This window comes from Antechinus flavipes, chromosome 5 (assembly GCF_016432865.1).
Source record: "Antechinus flavipes isolate AdamAnt ecotype Samford, QLD, Australia chromosome 5, AdamAnt_v2, whole genome shotgun sequence".
NCBI classification, from domain to species: domain Eukaryota; kingdom Metazoa; phylum Chordata; class Mammalia; order Dasyuromorphia; family Dasyuridae; genus Antechinus; species Antechinus flavipes.
In genome coordinates, this window is record NC_067402.1 from 292,018,263 (window position 1) to 292,037,378 (window position 19,116).

General features: G+C 37.6%; 1 protein-coding gene across 2 annotated transcripts; it reads right to left on the reverse strand.

Annotated features, from left to right (window-relative positions):
• Positions 1-5,944: 5,944 nt before the first annotated feature.
• Positions 5,945-19,056, reverse strand: LOC127564743 (acrosin-like). Of its 2 annotated transcripts, none has more exons than XM_052001490.1 (5): positions 18,970-19,056; positions 18,229-18,547; positions 17,542-17,825; positions 7,118-7,263; positions 5,945-6,456 (listed from the first exon to the last, which is right to left on the reverse strand). In XM_052001490.1, exons 2-5 carry the CDS (start codon positions 18,450-18,452, stop codon positions 6,148-6,150), a joined length of 963 nt encoding a protein of 320 aa, XP_051857450.1. In that variant the 5' UTR covers positions 18,453-18,547; positions 18,970-19,056; the 3' UTR covers positions 5,945-6,147. The 2 variants fall into 2 exon arrangements, with proteins under 2 accessions (XP_051857450.1, XP_051857451.1); XM_052001491.1 differs by having other exon boundaries at positions 18,966-19,045.
• Positions 19,057-19,116: the final 60 nt, after the last annotated feature.

The window sequence follows — 19,116 nt, forward strand, 5'->3', positions numbered from 1 at the left end:
AAATAAGTTAGTATTCTCTTAATTTTATGCTACTTCAGTGAAAAGACCTATTTACATATATCAACATATCTATGTCTGTTTCTATGTATGTATATTGGCATGTATATATATGTAAATATGAATTTTTGTATCTATCTCTATATACTTATCTACCATTTATTTGTCTTTCAGAAATTTTGAAAAATCTTTAATGATCCTAGAATTCTTCCAGAAATAAATGCCTGTTTTTAAATTCCCATTATTTGCTTATTTATTTTTAGCATTTTTTTTTAATTTTGAGTTCCAGATTTTTTCTGTTCTTCTAGTTCTTTCCCCACCCATTGAAAATGACAGGGAAGGAGAGAGGGAAGGAAGGAGGGAAAGAGGAAGGAAGCAAGGAAGGAAAGAAGGAAGAAAGAAATTTTTCATCATGGGTCTTATGGAATTAATTGCCTTAGATCATTGTTTTGAAGTCTTGCACAACTGTTATCCAATATTGCTATTATTGTATACAATGTTCTTATGGTTCTGCTCACTTCACTTTGTATCAGTTCGTGTAAGTCTTCCCAGGTCTTTCTGAACCATCCTGCTAATCATTTCTTCTAGCACAAAATCATATATCATGACTTATTCAATCATTTTCTGATTGATGGGCATCCTTTCAATTTCTAATTCTTTGCCACCAAAAAAAAAAATCTTGTATTTTTGTACATATAGATTTTCTCTTTTCTTTGATTTCTTTAGGGTATAGACCTAGTAGTAGTATTAGTGAGTCAAAGCACCATTTTATAGCCTTTGGGGCCTTTCTAAAATGTTCTCCAAAAATGTCCTCTCATTTCACAATTCCACCAACAATGCATTAGTATCCCTAATTTTTTCATATACCTCCAGCACTTATTTTCCTTTTCTGCTATGTTAGTCAATCAGACAGATGTGAAGTGGTACTTCAAAGTAGTTTTAGTTTGCATTTCCCTAATTCATAGTGTTTGGAGCATTTTTATGATTATTGATAGCTTTGAGTTTTGAAAATTATTCATATCCTTTGACTATCAATTGTGGAATGGCTCTTATTTTGACAAATTTGACTTAATTCTCTATTTGTTTGAGAAATTATAAATGTCTGGTTTTAATATCAATTTTCTATTAGTGTTGCTGGATGGCTAGAAGACATGGAACACAAGTCAGTCAGTAAACATTTATTAAGTGCCTAGGTGTATCAGGCACTGTGCTAAGTGCTAGGGATACAAAAACAACCACTGCCCTAGAAGAACTTATGTTCCAAAGGGAGAACATGAAAATAATTATGTTCAAACATACTATATACATTGGAAATTAGCAATAAAAGGCAGGCCCTGGAATTAAGAGGGATTGGGAAAGACTTCCTGTAGGAGGTGGGATTCTAATTGGGATTTAAAGGAAAGCAAGAAATGAAGATGAGGAGGTAGAGCATTCCAGGTATGCAGGACAGCCAATGAAAATATCCATAGCTGAGAGATGGAGTGTTTTGACGACAAAAGTTTTTAAATGGGAAATGAGTCTGAGACAAAAGACAACGAAGAGGGTGCAGGTAGGTGAGAGTGAGCAGGGTGCAATATGAAACAAATGAGTTATAAAAAAAAGATCAGAGTAAAGAAAATGTATGAGTACAAAAGAAGATGGATTGGATACCAAAGAAGGGTAAAAGAATAGATGGACAGTTTGAGGACCTCACCTGGACCCTCACTATTTGTAAAAGGTGGAGCTCGAACTGAGCTTTGCTAAGATGTAGGCATTTGGAAATGGAAAAGTGAGGCAAACATTACAGACATGGAAATGGAGCAGGGAAGCTGTGTATGAATCTAAAGGACAATAAGCAGATGTGAAGGGAAGTCATGAATAATAACTTTGAAAGTAGTTGGGTTCAGATTGTGAAAGTTTTTTAATTTGATCCTAAGAGTAATAGGAAGCCATTAGAAGAGTAATTCTAATCATTTTGGATCTTTGATTTAGGAAGATAATTTTGGCAGCTGTATGAAGCAGAGAAGAGAATGGAGAGATTGGGAACAGGAAAACCAAGTAGGGAGTACAGGCTTCCAAAAAGCTACAAAGGTCCAAGTACAGTACATTTACTGAGAAAGGGGTCACAGCGCAATGAAGTTTTTGGCCTTAGATTTCCCAAATTATAGCGGATATATCATCTCTAGGGGGCCACAAGGTGGCATTGTGGATAGAATCCCAAACTTAGAATTAGGAAGATCTGAATTCAATTAAGACCTTAGACTCTCACTAGCTCTGTAACCTGAATATGTGCCTCAGTTTTCCCATTTATAAAGTGAGCTGAAGAAGGAAATGGCAAACCATTCCAATATCTTTGCCAAGAAAAGCCCAAGTGGGATCATAATGGGTTGGACATAAACTGAAAAATGACTGAATATCAATCAATAGGGAAAATTAAGAGTTCATGATAGTGCTGAAATAACAATTATACTAATTTTTTTCTTAATAATCCTTAACTTTGGATTCTTGGCATGACTCCTATTTCATAACCATTATATCTGTGCATATTGTTATATTTGCCAGTATTTATCTACTACTTTTGCTAATAATTTATAATTAATTGATACACTATTAACCAATTTAATAAAAAATTTTTACTAACATTAGTGATACCCTACTGTTCTTTGCCTACTCTATCTTTATAAAAGTTGGGGAATATTACAATATTTGTCTCCTAAAGAAGTGAGCATGCTGTCTTTATTTCTATTCTTTGAATATTTAATAGAATTTTTTTTAATAGATCTGATCCTGGTGTCTCTTTCTGGTGTCAGCTTATTAATGACCTGCTTAATGTACTTTTCTGTGATTTTTTTAAGACTATTTCCTGATTTTTAAGAGAGGATGTTTTATTTTTCTAAATGCTTCTGTTTTATATTCTCAGATTAGTTGACATGTCACTATGCATACTATTCTCTGATAATTGTCATTATTCATTTCTTGTGACTTCCCTTTTCTCATCTTTTTCCCCAGTTCTTTTATTAAATTGATTAATAGTGTATCAATTTTATTGGTCTGGTTGAAAACTTTTATGAATTCAATTATTCACTTTCTCCATTGCTTGTTTTATGATTGTTCTGGTATATTATTTTGTCATTTCATTATAAACAGCTCATCCTTTTATTCTTATTAATAAAAGCATTAGGGAATAGAAATGTATGTCTCATCATCACATTGACAACATTCTATAGATGTTTATATGTTATATTGTCATTATCTTAATATAATTTTCTATTTTATCTTTGATACTAGTACTATTCAAGAAGTCATCTTTATCTCTAAGTTTGCTCTATATTTTATCAGATGTTCCTTTTTAAGCAATATTTTAATAGCACTTTGATTTGTATTTTCAGTTTACAAATTTCTGCCTTTTTGAATTTACTTATTTATAACTAAGTCCTAGAATGTGATCAATTATTGTGAATGTCCCATGAAATTTCATGCAGAGATCATTAATTCCTAATTTGCATAGCTGTCTATTTGAGTTTAAAACTTTCTGTTTTAGCTTTGTTAGGAGATTCCTCACAAAGATGTTGTAGTTTCACATTTTTACTCTAATGTTGACTTCTGTACATGATTATTTCCACAAAACAATTTTTAGCTTATAAATTTAGTTCTTGCATTTAGGTGTATAGATATTTAATGACCAAAGGACTCTGATCTGAAAAAAATTAAAAGCATACAGTCCAAACACCTGATTTTTTTTTTAAAATAAGGAAAATGAAGCCAAGAAAGATAATTTGCTCAAGCTGAAAAAGTCAATAAATAGCAGAGCCAGTATTCAAGCTTAAACCACTGGATCCAAATCCTGTGATATTTTTACTACAATAGGCCATTTTTCCAATGACATATTCTCTTTTAATAAGTACCCTTAAACAATATCTCTCACAATGCTCTGATTTGAATTCAATTTTGTATCATATCACCACATCCCCTAGTTACTTGAAATCACCTGTAACGTAGTACACTTTCTCAATTTTTACATATACTGTGTGTGTGTATACATATATATATGTATATATATGCAAGTATGTGTATGGATATGAATATGGATGTTTCTGTATTTATTTTTCCTGTAGGCAACACATTGGGTTCTAATTCATTTAGTAATCCTTTTCTTTTTGTATGGGATTTTAACCCGTTTACCTTCAAGGAAATATTTGTTCATTGAAATATCTTTGACTTTATTATTCTTGTGAGAACAAAATATATGTAGTCTTTCCTATCTCAAATTTTTAGTAGGCAAAAAAAAAAAATCATTTAAAGAGAACTCTAACTGAAATTGAATCCTGAACTTGCTATTTACTATGAGAACTTGCATAACTGACTTTCCCTTTACAGATTTAACTTTCCTTATTTTTAAACTGGAAGTTTTATTAGATAACTTCCAGAATCACTTCCAGTTCTAAACCCTAAAATCCTTTTCCAGCCTTGTCATAATACACTAAATAGGGTCCCCTTATTTCACACTATTATTTTTTAAATACTTTACTTTTGCACCCTCCTATTTGGGATAGAATTATCCCAGGATAGTAGCAATGGAATTGCTATCTTCTTTTTCCCCTTCTTCCTCTCATTCTCTTCCTCTACATTCATGTCACTCTAACTAACTGCAAACTATCTGACTGTTTAGTCCTATTTCCTATTATCTTCAGTTTGGAATTAATCTCAAAGTATTTGATTCTTCCAAATATTTGATACTAATTACATAGTTTGGTGATGCAGTTCTTTGCCTTTGCTTACCAAAAAATGCCTCTTATTGCTATCAATTTCTCAAATATACATCACAGGAGTTAATCATGCCTTCCTCCATCTTAACCATGAGCAGTCAGTTGAGTCTCTCTAATTCTCTATGAAGTTACAAGATATAATGAAACAATACGATGGGAGGGTGCACTTCTAACTTGAGGCACTTCTCTCATTAACCCCCTGATACATGTACTCAACATTTTTCCTCTAAAAATAATTTGGGGGGGGGGGGCAACATCTCATATCTCTGAAGTTTCAATATATCCCATTCCAGTTCCTTGTATTTTTTTTTTGTAGAAATATCTTTGGCTATTAATATAGATGACTCTTTAAAATAGGAAATGCATCCCTTCTTTGTAAAATTATATTGCAATTTGAAAGCCTAAAAATACTGTGTGTCAGTTAACTTGGGAATTAATCTCGGTTACAATCCAACAAATGTTGTTAATTTGTAATTATTGCCTTTAGTTTCATGATTTGTTTAAATTGTTTTGTGCCTTGTTCCAACTCCGCATCCCTAAAATTGCTTCTGAGTTTACAAAACCCAGATGTAAAAGTACACTTCATTCCATCATGATTAGTTAAACTACAATTTTACCTGTACTGGAGTTCTTACTCCCTATGAAGCCATTCCTTGGTAATAGATGGATTCATGCTGACTAATGAAAATAATTGTATAAAAATCCCACACCCACATCGACCCTCAGCTCACAATAACTAAGGGCCATTGTTCTCAAGAGGAGCCTAATATTTCCCAATTGGTTAAAATTCTGACATTTCAGAGTTGAAGAATTCTTAGGATCCAAGGGGGACTGCAAGATAGTAGCAGTCCGTATCATATAAAGATCATACCTCTTGCCCAATGAATGAGATTTGATCAGTTAGCAACACATGAGATAGTATATTCCTTGATTCCACTCAGATTCCTGAAAAAACATGTAGGCTTTAAAGTTGACTTAAGTCAGCAATGGACTGAATTTAAGAATTCCACAGAGGAAATGTCATAAAGGAGTTTGTTTGTTTTTTTTAAATGAGAATAAGGAAAGGGTTTTGGATTGGGGAGGGCCGGAGATGGGATTTTAGTCAGCCATTGACAGACAACTGCTTCATCCTTCTCCCATAATCTGATGTGATAACAGAAAGGTCCCCTGGACTGGGGAAGAATCAGGCCAAACAGTAACCATTGATTGAAAACAAAAAAATACTATTCAGTGAGCTGAGTTTGTTTCTTCCTTCCCCAGCTAATGAAAGTTGAAAGCCAGAAAGAGCAGGAGAGAGATTGGTCCTGAGACTGCTGAAGCAGCAGTGGTCTCACAGCAGCCCTTTTTCCCCTTGGAGGGTGAAGAACAGATGCAGCAAAGTCAAGCAAGGAAGAGCCACGTTCTTCTATCTTGAATGTTGCCCTGGGATGCTTGAGTGGGAGACATCCTCTTCAACCTTCTGAGCTGACCCTCTGCCCTGAATTTCTAGATAAGGGAATGACATTGAAGCCGAGGTTTCTGCAGCTGAAGACAGAGTAGTCATCTTTTTATCAGAATCGATCTTGGAAGTGATCCAGTTCAGAAAGTACCAGGTGGACATATAGAGACCTGGCAAGTTTATCCGAGCACAGCCAATAGTCCAGCTTGCGATTCCATGAACCACATATTTTTTAGTCTCACTGTCCTTGCACATGAGCGGCCCTCCACTGTCTCCCTGCACAGAAGAGATAGAATAATTCTCTCAGAACACAGAGTCATAACTCAGAACACATGATTGTTAATATGTTTGAACATATGGTCACTATTAACCTCGGTGCATATGTCCACTGTCCCTTAAAATATGGGTTCATTCTCTAAGACTATATATACCTCATCATTGCCCCCTCAGCATACATGTAAGGTCATCAGTTGGGACTAGAGGTTCTAAGCTGTTCAAGGAAAATGCTACGGACCTGGGGAAGGTTATGAGAGTAAGGAGAAAGTTCCAACAGAGAGCCTCCTGGGTCTTGGGCAAAAATTTCCAAGTGCATGTGCCTGGAAGGGAAAATACTGATTGTTGTGGCTAGCCCTTACTGGGGACAGGGGCTGTAATTCAACTTCCCAATTGCCTTCTTCCTGTACAGTGATATAACTAGCATGTTGTAGGAATTGGAGAGGGGACCTGTGAGATACAATTAAAATTAGAAATAGGATGGGGAAAGGACAAAAACGATCCTAGCGCATGGTACCTCAGGACCTTGGAGGGAACTAATAGGAAGGGGAAGAGACTAGGAGGAGCATGGGATCAGTTGGAAAATGAAAGAGGGACTCTCAGGATCATGGGAGTAGGAGTCTGGGATTCTCAGGACATGAGGGACCCTTCGGAGAGTCATTACCTGGCAAGTGTCCACGGTCTGTTCTGGGTAGCTAACACACAGATTGTTCGCATGAACGACCCCATGGTACCAATCAGATTCATTGCATTTTTCCAAATCAACTACTATCACCTTTGCCTCCTGTACAATCAGTGCCGGCAACCCAGCTACAGCCAGAGAATTATGTTAGACTGGTCACTGAGAAGGCTAATCCCTAGGATTCCCTATCCCATCTCAAACTATATGGTTCCCTGTGACCTCTTTGAGCTGCTATGACCCACTAAGATTCCCATAATTATGACCATGCCCCTTTAAGCTCCATAAGCCCCTGGGATCTTCCATAAACTTAAGGTAACAATCAAGTTTGTTTATAGAAAACAAATCATTTTAAAAGTTATGAAGGTGGGGAAGTAGGATACATTTTAGGCATTCTGAGATGATAGATGTAAGACACAGAGAAGGGAAATTGAATAGAAATAGTATGACATAAGACAAACTTCAAGGCAGACAGCTGAATTAGAACATGGAGAGATGAATATAATGATTGGCAAAGTCAGGAGGGGCAGCCAGGTGGTGAGGGCTTCTACAATTGCCCCAGAGGCGTGTACATGGAGCAAGAGGGCTACCTGCTTCTCTGATCTCAGAAACAGAAGAGTTAAAGAATTCCCTGGCAAGATGGAAGAAAAGACTGAATAGAAATGGAACCTAAAATGACAAAGAAACCCAGAGTAGGTGTTAAAGGCATCTAAGAGGGAGGGCAAATGGATTAAGGCAAAAACAAGAGATATCTGGTCTTGTAACAACAGCCATCAAGGCCTGTTGTGGCCCAATACTCTGTCCATACTAGCCATCTTTGACTTCACAGGTCCCTGCTCTGCTCTCCACTGTCCCTAAGTTGATCCTGTTCCCTGCCCCATATTTAACTGCATTGTTTTTTTATGTTTATTCTGAATATACTTCTGTGTGTACATGCTTGCTCCCATTAGAATGCAAGCTCCATGGGGGCTTCAATTCTGTGATTGGATTCTGTCTTTGTATCCCCAGCATCAGGCAAAGAGTAAGGACTCAAGTGTCTGTTTCTTAATTAATCCTATACTGTCTTTGACCCAACAGTGTCATCACTGGGTCTGTAAGGACCCAGTCTTTATAAAAAGGAGGGAAAAGGACCCACATATGTAAAAATGTTTGTAGCTGCTCTTTTTGTGGAAGCAAAGAATTGGAAAGGGAGTGGATACCCATCAATTGGGAATGGTTGAACAAGTTGTGGTACATGAAGGTGATGGAATATTATTGTTCTATAAAAAATGATGAACAAGTTTATAGAAAGGACTGAAAAGATTTATAAGAATTGATGCTGAGTGAAACAAACAGAACCAGGAATACATTGTACACAATAACAGCGAGAATGTGTGATGATCAACTATGAAAGACTTGGTTCTTCTCAGTGGGTCAGTGATCCAAAGCAATAGGCTTTGGATAAAAAATGTCATCTGCATCCAGAAAAAGAATTACTGAGATTGAATGTAAATTAACACATACTATATTCACTGCTTTTTTTCTTCTTTTTCTCTCCCATGATTTTACCCCTTTGCTTTGATTTTTCACTCCCAATATAATTCATTAAATAATGTGTATTAAAAATAAATTTAAAACACACTTCAGCCACATAAAAAAACCCTACATTGTCCCTGCTCCATCCTTTCCATCTATATCATTGTCCTTCTTGCCCTTTTTCCTTATTTCTTGCACATGTCCCTGCCCTCTATCCCTCTCACACTTTTCCTGTCTCTACTATAGTGAATCTTGATCCCAAACTAACCACTTTACAAATCAGAAATACAGAGCTGGGCTTCAAATTATTAAGAGTGAATTGGGGGTCAGAAATAAGTATGAACAGTGATGCTGGGACCTTCCCACATTTGTGGAAGATAATGTCAGATTATAAGTCCTCTCCATTTCTGCCTGGGTCAGACTGGCTTGTGAGGACAGAAACTTTGCTGGGAACATGCATTATTTGCACCAATCTACATTTGAAAACTGTAGGGTTTCTTTCTAAGACTTAATTACTTCTTCCAGCTTTTCACATAAGGAAAGAAAGCCTTAATAGGGGATGGGAAGGTGGAGGTTTTTTTGGGAGGGAGAATGAAATGATTTCTAGACCATGATCTGAAATAGCAAAATGGCAGGCCACAGACCATGGTTGGATTGCACCTAACAAAACTGGTAAGAAATCTGCATAGTCAGGATGATTTCAGAAAGGCCTGGAGAAACTTGCATGAACCGATGCTGAGTGAAATGAGCAGGACCAGGAGATCATTATACACTTCAACAACAATACAATACGATGATCAGTTCTGATGGACCTGGCTCTTTTCAACGATGAGATGAACCAAATCATTTCCAATAGAGCAGTAACGAACTGAAGCAGCTACAGCCAGCTAAAGAACTCTGGGAGATGACTATGAACCACTACATAGAATTCCCAATCCCTCTATTTTTGTCTGCCTGCATTTTTGATCTTCTTCACAGGCTAATTGTGCACTATTTCAGAGTCTGATTCTTTTTGTACAGCAAAATAACTGTATGGACATGTATACATATATTGTATTTAACTTATACTTTAACATATTTTACATGTATTGGTCAATCTGACATCTGGGGGAAGGGGGTGGGGGGAAGGAGGGGAAAAATTGGAACAAAATGTTTGACAATTATCAATGCTGAAAAATTACTCATGCATATAACTTGTAAATAAAAAGCTATAATAATAATAAAAAAAAGGAAATCTGCATAGTCAAGCAAAAACAAATTTCCACATTAATCATATCCAGAAATGTTTTATCTTATTCTGTCTCTATTTCATTGTGTCCATCAAGGTGGATGGCATTCATCATCATGAGTGGCAGAAGGAAACAAAAAGGAAATCAAAACTCTTCAAATTTAATTTTTTTAAAAGAGCTGATAATGGGGTGGAGCCAAGATGGCTAAGAAGGCACATGCAACTTTCTAAGCTCCAGTCTCACACCCTCATGACCAACATTCAATTCAGCCTCAAAAATAGCGTTTGACTGCTAAAACCCATGAAATTTAGAAGCACAACAACTCACCAGCCGAAGATAATCTGGAAGATGGCCAGGAAAGGTTTGTCCTGAGGAGCCAGGAGCAGACCAGGGGTGGGGGTGACTTCTGTGGCTAGAGATGAGTGACCAATAGGCTAACTGCTCTGCCTTAATTATAAAGCAGTAAACCGGCAGAGAAATCAAAGCCAAAGACAGAGGGTACTCTCTAAAAAAACGCCAGAACCTAACAAGATCTGGCTTTAACCGTCAAAACCGGAAGTGACTCAGGCAGACCTGTAACACGGCCCTGCAGCCATATTTGACAATTCGGGGCTTTTGGGGGCAGTTACAAATCTGCATGGCAGGGGGGCACAGCCCGGGGCAGCCTCTAATCCGCACAGTGCGGGGCTCAGCTTGGGGCAATAGAACTTTCACAGCCAATTGTGCTTCCGGGGCAGAGACATTTCCGGTTCCTGCAAGGCTACTCACTGCTCTGCTGCTAATACCCATAGCCCCACTTCGGGCTTTGGCCTAAGGTAGTGACACTTTCACTGCCCAGCTTCTAGCCTCAAGGCAGTCCTTAACTCACACAGCGGGCTCCTTTGCAGAGCACTTCCGCAGCTCCGCAGCACAGGTCTGAGTTATTTCCGGGGGAACTCTTTCCCAGAGCACTCCCGTACCTCCCTGCTCTTTGTAGCCCGTTGGCAGGACAGCTACCTATCCTTGCTCTGCAGAGGAAGCTGGTAACCTGAAGGCAGACCCTACAGGCTTTAAAAAAAATGAGTTAAAAATCAAAAGGAAGATGGATAGCTTCTATGCAGAAAGAGAGCAGCTTTTCAACCCCGAGGAGACTAATAGCAGACAGTCTCCAGACAATTGTTGGTCCCCAATACAAAAGGCGCTCCTAGAAGAGACTATTAAAAACCTTAAAAGAGAACTAGAAGAAAAATGGGGAAAAGAAAGAGAATCTATGCAAGAGAGCAACAACTTCCTGAAGTGTGAATTGGAAAAGGTAAAAAACTCCCAAGAAGTGCAGGGAAACAGAATTTGTGAATTGGAAAAGGTTAAGAATTTCCAAGAAAATAGGATTTGTGAATTGGAAAAAGGAAATAATTCACTAAAAAAAAATTAGTGAAATGGAAAAAAATTCCATAGAGCAAAACAACTCATTTAAAAACTCAATTGGATATATAGAAAAAGAAGTAAAAAAAGATAATGAAGAAAATAACTCACTAAACATCAGAACTGAACAAAGAGAAATGATTGTTTCATTGAGACATCAAGAATCAATCAAGCAAAAACAAAAAAAAAAAAAAAAAAGTAAAATTAGAAAAAAAAAAAAAAGTCAAATATTTATTTGGAAAAATAACAGACCTGGAAAATACATCTAGGAGAGATAACCTGAGGATCATTGGACTACCCGAAAATTATCATGAAAAAAAGAGCCTAGATACTATTTTACAGGAAATCATCAAAGAGAACTGCCCAGAAGTAATAGAACCAAAAGGTAAAATAGGTGTTGAAAGAATTCATTGAACACCTTCTGAAAAAGACCCTAAAATAAAAACGCCAAGGAATATGTAGCCAAATTTCAGAATTATCAGACTAAAGAAAAAATATTACAAGCAGCCAGGAAAAAAACAATTCAAATACTGAGGTGCCACAATAAGGGTAACTCAAGATCTGGCTGCCTCAATATTAAAGGATCAAAGGGCCTAGAATCTGATATTCTGAAAGGCAAAAGAACTTGGAATGTAGCCAAGAATAAACTACCCAGCTAAGCTGAGCATTTTCTTCCATGGAAGAAGATGGACATTTAATGAAACAAAGGAATTCCATTTGTTTCTAAGAAAAAAACATATCTAAACAAAAAAAATTGATCCCCAACCATAGGACTCAAGAGAAGCAGAAAAAGGTAAAAGGACCTCTTGAGAACTGTATTTCTATTGTGGATATACATAAAAACCACATGTATAATTTGATTTTACTAATATAAAAAAGGGAAGTAAAAATGGAAAGGGGATAGTGTCTGGAAAAGGGAAAAGGGGAGATAAAAAGAGGGAAACTACATCCCACGATGAGGCAAAAGAAACCTATCATATCTGAGGGAACTTAGAGAGGGGGAGGAACATTGTGTGAATCTTACTCTCATCAAAGTTGGGTCAAAGAGAAAATAATTTATATATTTGTTTTACAGAGAATCTTCTCTCTCATTAAAAAGTGGGAGAGGAAAAGGGAAAAGGAAAAAGAGTAATAAGGAAGGTACAAGAAATGGGAAGGGATTCAAAGGGAGGAGGAGGGAGGGATCCTAAAGAGGGAGAGCTGCATGATGCAAGTGGGGCCCATAAGTTTAATACTGGGGAAGGAGAGAAGGGGAGGCAAGAAAAAGAAAAGCACAATCTGGGGATATTATGATGGCAGGAAATACAAAATTAGTCATTTTAACCATACATGTGAATAGGATGAACTCTCCTATAAAGCAGAGGCAGATAGCAGACTGGATCAAAAGTCAGAACCCTCCAATATGTTGTTTACAGGAAACACATTTAAAACAGGGAGATACATACAGAGTAAAGGTAAAAGGCTGGAGCAGAATCTATTATGCTTCAGGTGAAGTCAAAAAAGCAGGGGTAGCCATCCTTATCTCAGATCAAGCAAAAGTAAAAATTGATCTAATTAAAAGAGATAAGGAAGGAAACTATATCTTGCTAAAGGGTACTATAGACAATGAAAAGAGCTGATAATTTATTTGCCAAGGGTTTTACAAATCTAGAGCTTAACCTAAAAGTATTACAGTAATTATAGAATCATAGATTTAGATCCAGAAGGAACCTAAGAGCCTATTGAGTCCAATCCCTTCATTTTACAGATGAAACAGGCACAAAGAGATTAATGACCTGCTCAGGATCATTTATCTAGGAAGTCCCTAAGACCACATTAAGAGTCAAGTTTTCCTCACATGAAGTGATACTAAGTGAAATGAGTAGAACCAGGAGATCATTATACACGTCAACAACAATACTATATGAGGATCAATTCTGATGGAAGAATTCTCTCTTTGGCAATGAGAGGATCCAATTCAGGTTCCAACTGATCAGTGATGAACAGAACCAGCTACACTCAGCGAAAAAACACTGGGAAATGAGTGTGGACCACAACATAGCATTTATACTCTTTCTGTTGTTGTTTGCTTGCTTTTTTGTTTTTCTTCCCAGGTTATTTTTACCGTCTTTCTAAATCCTTTTTCTTATGTAGTAAGACAACTATATAGATATGTATACATATATTGTATTTAGCATATATTTTAACATATTTAACATGTATGGGACTACCTCCCATCTAGGAGAGGGGATGGAGGGAAGGTAGGGAAAAGTTGGAACAGAAGTTTTTGCAAGGGTCATTGTTGAAAAATTACCCATGCATATGTTTTGTCAATAAAAAGCTATAATTTAAAAAATAAAATAAAAAATAAAAAATTGACAAAGCTAAAAAAAAAAAGTCAAGTCTTCTAGCTCTAACCACCAGAACTTATTATATCTAGTTTGTAGGTCCTCCCTTAGCCTTTTCCCTTGGCTCATTTCTATTTAATCTTCTTGTCCTGAGCTCTCAAGGAACCTAGAAGTATGTTTAGATATTTACTTAGTAAAGGCATACCTCATTTTTTTGTGCTTCACTCTATTGCACTTCACAGATATTGTCTTTTTTACAAATTCAAAGACCTGTGATCAGAGATTTTTGAAGTTACTATTGGAATTGTTTAAGGACACTACAAATCATACCCATATAAGATATTGAACTAGTAAATGCTATGTGTGTTCTGACCACTCCACTGATCATCGCTCTATTTTATCCTCCTTATTAGGCTAATTAATTAGGGCTATTAATTATGCCATTCAACAGCCCTACAATAGCCTCTAAATGTTCAAGAGAAAGGAACAGTTAATCAATGTGGAAAACTTCATCATTGTCTTATTGTCTTAAATTATCCCACCCTTCAGCAACCATCACCCTGATCAGTCAGCAGCCATTAATATCCAGGCAAGGCCCCTCCACCAGCAAAAAGATTGTGACTCACTGAAGACTCAGATGATGGTTAGCATCTTTTAGCCCAAAAAAGTATTTTTAATTAAGATATGTATTTTTTAAAAACATAATACTATTGCATACTTAACATACTTGTGGAAATGTAAGTTTTATATGTACTGGGAAACCAAATTTTGTGTGATTCACTTTACTGTGATAGCCCCTTTATTGCAATAGTTTGGAATTGAACCTACACTCTGAGTAATGCCTGTAATTACAATTGGAATTGTATTGTCAATTAGTTGGCTCAAACTGTGACTCCAGATCATTAAGCATTATTTTTAATAAGCTGGAGAAACCTTTTATCCAAACAGTAATTACTTATATCTCTCTAATATTCAATCCCTTCAATCCCAATCTCCTATGATCCTAGTATAAAATGAATGAAATCAACAATAAAACAATTATAGCATTTTGATAGATGAAGTTAAAACAATCCTAGGAAGAAAAAATGTTTCTCCACACTTTTCTATCTTCTGCACAGATTCCTATGTAGATTCTCATAGATCAAAATCAACCCACACACAATCTCCTTGATTCCATATAGAGTACCTCAAAGAATGACAATTGCCATTGTAATTTCAAACTGACAGCCCAAACTTTCTTTTCTACAACCTTCCTTTTGTTTCTTAAAGATAGAGTAAAAGTAAATGTAGTATCTGTGGCAATCTAGGAAAGCAGATGTTAAAAAAGGAAGGAGGAGGAAGAACATTGCTTATTTATATTCAGCAAATTAGATATTATGGAAAGTACCTACAGTATGGGAAGAATAACAATCAAGATATCCAAGGGAAAAAAAGTATTAGTAATCTACATAATAGCAATAATAATCTCATATATCAATAAACAATTGAATATAATATGACTAACAAGGCAAGATGAGTCAGAGATCTCACTGTAAAGAAGCAAATTTGGCTTCATATATATCCCTGATACTTAGTAAAGCGGAAACCTCATTACCACACTATAACTTTGGAATGATATATCATATACAGAATATTTAAGATAAGTATTTTAAACAGATGTGAGTAATGCTGTAGATTAAGAATATTTGTGTATTCCTCATAGCACACAGTAAAACAGTATTCCTTATATTCATATACCATATTTTTGTGTATGTAATAGAATAATACTATCGTGTCAAAAGAAATTACGAAAGGGATAGTTTCAGAAAAACCTGGGAAGATTTGTATGAATTGAAACAGTGAAATAAACAAAACCAGAAGAGAGAAAAAAACATGTTAATAGTAATAATGTAAAGACAAAGACCTTCAAAAGACTTGAAAACTCTGATCAATGCAATAAATTCTAAAGGCTGCATGATGATGAATGCCATCCATCTTGATGAACATAATGAAATAAAGATAGAATAAAATAAATATTTCTGGCCATGATCAATGTGGAAATTTGATTTTGCTTGATGATGCATATTTCTTACTAGAGTTTTGTTTTCCTTTTTTTTCCCCAAAGGGATAGAAAAAAATGAATGCTTGTTGTTGGGGAAAAAATGAGTTATTTTTCAAAAAATTTTAAGAATGTATTTCATAATGCGATGAAATTTAGAAATCAGAAGAGAATACTTAGCTGAAGAATAAAAAAGGCAGACACACTAGTGATATTGTCATCAAAGTATATTATGCATACCTAGACCAAAAAAAAAAAAAGGAAAGAGATGAAGAAGAGTTTGGGAAAGAGATTTAAGTTTTTCCAATTGAGAGCAATGGTGGACCACCACAAATGAAGAATAAAAAAAATTAGGATCATTAGGTGAAAAATCTAGGTTGGTAATAGGGAGACCTGTTGATGGGAAGATCCCCTAGGCCAGAAATAGGTTCCAAACCCAGGTCAGCAAAGTCTGAGGAGGTTAACAAGAAATAAGGCGTGAAGCCAGACTTCAGGTAGATGACATAGGATCAAGTGTAACAAAGTGTTTTCTCTCAGTTTACCCACTCAGTGCATATAGGTTGTGTCCGTGTGCACTTTTCCCTGCCTGCTTTACATCTAAACTGGACATTGCCTCTGGCTCTCTCAGAACACACCCATGGAAGATGGTCCTCACAGTTTCTAATTTCACTCATCTCCACGGTAGTGGAGGTGGTAGACACCATCTGCCATTGTCCAGGGATCAAAATTTCATAAGCAAATTCAACAGCCTACTGGTTGCTGCTTATGGGGCCGTGCTATACCACCTGTCAAAGAAACTTTGGTTTCTTTCTTATACTAGGTTGGGAGTACACCTGTTGGATGGATTTACTCTCCTTAAGAAATTTCATGGCAATATGCCCACTGGCAAGGTTCCATGAAACTGGGTTTCCCTTCCTGGTTCAAGTCCCATTCTTCATGAAGCTTTTTGTTGACCTCATCTCCCAGCTGCTAGTGCACCCTCCTTTCCCAAAACTACTTTGAACCATTCTGCAAATTATCTGTATATATATTTGTGTGTAATTGTGTTCTTTTCCCCTTTAGAAATTAAGTTCCTAGAGGGCAAAGACGCTTATATTTTTGTCTTACAACTCTACAGCCAAGTGCTGATCAAATAGTATATAAAAATAACTAATATTTGAATACACTTTCTGTATGTAATATGAATTAGAAGTTGTGCTGAGTGCATTACAAGTATTATCTCCTTTGAAGCTCACAGCCACCCTAGGAGGTGAGTGCTACTGCTATCCTCTGAGGTAAATTAAACTCAATCTTCCGGACTCTAAGCCCAGTACTCTATGCACTGCACCACCTACCTGTCCATTGTTCATAGATGATTGATTAGTATGGAAAGGGAGGACTGGTATCAAAAGCTTTTTAAAGGAGAAGTGAAAGAAGGAAAAGAGAGGCAGATCTTTTTGCAGGATGTGGGGGTCATTTACCCAGACCCTGAGTAGAACTGAAGTAGTGAGGTGAAAGTGATCTGGGAACCTGGATTGTTCTTCAGGGATCAACTGTGAATTAACAGAATGCTTGACCATCAATGGGATTAAGGAAAAGTCAGTTGAGATCAACAGAGCCTAGAACCACACAAGCCTGCTTGGAAGTTTGACATGGAACCCCAGGAAAAAGAGGCGCCTGGGAGCTTTTTAGACTGTTTGGGACCAAGCAACTGACCACAGTGTATCCTAATGGACATTACTTGTCCACGTACTAGTAGTGGGAATTATAGTGGGGATCTTTTTTAAGGGAGGATTATGATTCTTCTGACTCCTTATTACTACTGTGGCACTATACCCTCACCAACCTTACAACCCCAAATGACCCCTGGATCACAGCATGAATCCCCACAGTGCTCCAAAAACCTCCTCCCTGACTTACCATAGCCATACATGAACCCCCAACCTGCAACAATACAGGACTCTGGTGCCCGGATGGGGGACTCATTGGAATGGGGGAGACAGGCGGTCTGCACCATTTCATCACAGTGGACAGGGCTCTCCATCTGCACTAGTGCAATGTCATTGGTGTTGTGCTGAATATTGTATAGCTCATGTATCAGGATCTGAACAGGTTTCCGCTCCTGCACACGGGGATCCAAGGGGATCCCCACACGCCACTGAATCTTCCAGGCACCGACCAGCAGCCGCCACATGTTCAGGTCACTACAAAAACAACCAGTGAGGGTCCCAAGTTTCCACTTGTCCAGTCCCCCTCAGTAAGGCCCCAGCCTTGCTGGAGACTCCTCTCACCACATCCCAAAGACTCCTAAAGACATCCCTGGAAAGAGACCCATTGAGTAAATCTCTCAAGAAACACAGATCTAGACAGATCACCAAAAAGTCCTCATAGAAACATCTAGAGAGAGACCTTTGTAGAAAAAGGTCTTTAGAAAGAGACTCTTAGAGAAAGCATTCCTGGAGGCCCTGGAAAGAGGGATTGTTAGAGAGAAGTAGCTAAACAGAAACATCAGGAGATACCCACAGAGGCTAGAAATTCTAGAGATGGGTGTCTGAGGGGAGAGGTTCTTGGGGGATTTTTCACCAACCCCTTCCTTGGGCCTCTTACATTTTGTTCTTGAAGCAGTGTGCAGCCGTGAGAACCCAAATGGAGGTCAATAAGGATCCCCCACAGACATGGTATCTTCCCCCAGAGTGGCTGATAATCTGTATACTGACCATCCAGGGCCAGACCCCAGCCCGAACATGAACTTCCTGCGTATGGAATACTTCGGCCTTTTTTTTAAGCCCTGGTCGAGATCCACAGGGCCCACTGAGTGGAAAATGGGTCATCAGAAGTCAGTGGGTCACAGAGGGATCATGGCAGAAAAGGAGGAAAATGCCCTGAAGGCCCATCCCTCTTCTCCCCAGCCCTGAGAACTGAGCCCCTTGGAGGGAAGGAAGAAGAATGAGGGTTGAGATCTCCATGTCTGCTACCAACCTCATGAGTGTCTCTATAATCCCTCTATCACATGCCCTTCTACATGTGTGTCTGCTTAAACATGGGTACCTCTCAACATTCTTTCCACCCTTCTCTCCTCTGTGTGTGTGTCGGTGTCTGTGTGCATGTGTCTTCCTCCCTCCTTTCTTTCTCACTCCATACCTCTGTTTCTGCCTCTGTGCCTCCCCCCATCCCTTCCTTTCTCCTCCTATACTCATTTCTGTCTATCTCTATCTCTATCTCTCTCTGTGTGTGCACGTGCTTATCTCCCTCCCCACCTTTCTCATCCCATACCTCTCTGTTTCTATATTTGTCTGTCTCTCTCTGTACATATGCCCCCTACATTCATATCTCCCTTCACTTACTCACATGAACTTTCCAAGGTGATACCATTTATAATACCCATAAGGGATAGCAACAGTGCATGGTAGAGCACCCCTGTCCCTCCCATCCTCCAACCTGAACAAAAAGGACAACATGATGTCATACAGAGCGTGATGTTCAGCCAATCCTGAC

What these genes read in the sequence shown, in the direction of transcription:
- LOC127564743 (XM_052001490.1), bottom strand. Translation starts at nt 18,452, where the DNA reads ATGACCCATTTTCCACTCAGTGGGCCCTGTGGATCTCGACCAGGGCTT. An exon ending in GGGGTTCATGTATGGCTATG is followed by an intron (nt 7,264 to 17,541) that starts GTAAGTCAGGGA and finishes CTCTGGCTGTAG; the next exon opens with CTGGGTTGCCGGCACTGATT. An exon ending in AGACCGTGGACACTTGCCAG is followed by an intron (nt 6,457 to 7,117) that starts GTAATGACTCTC and finishes TCTTCTGTGCAG; the next exon opens with GGAGACAGTGGAGGGCCGCT.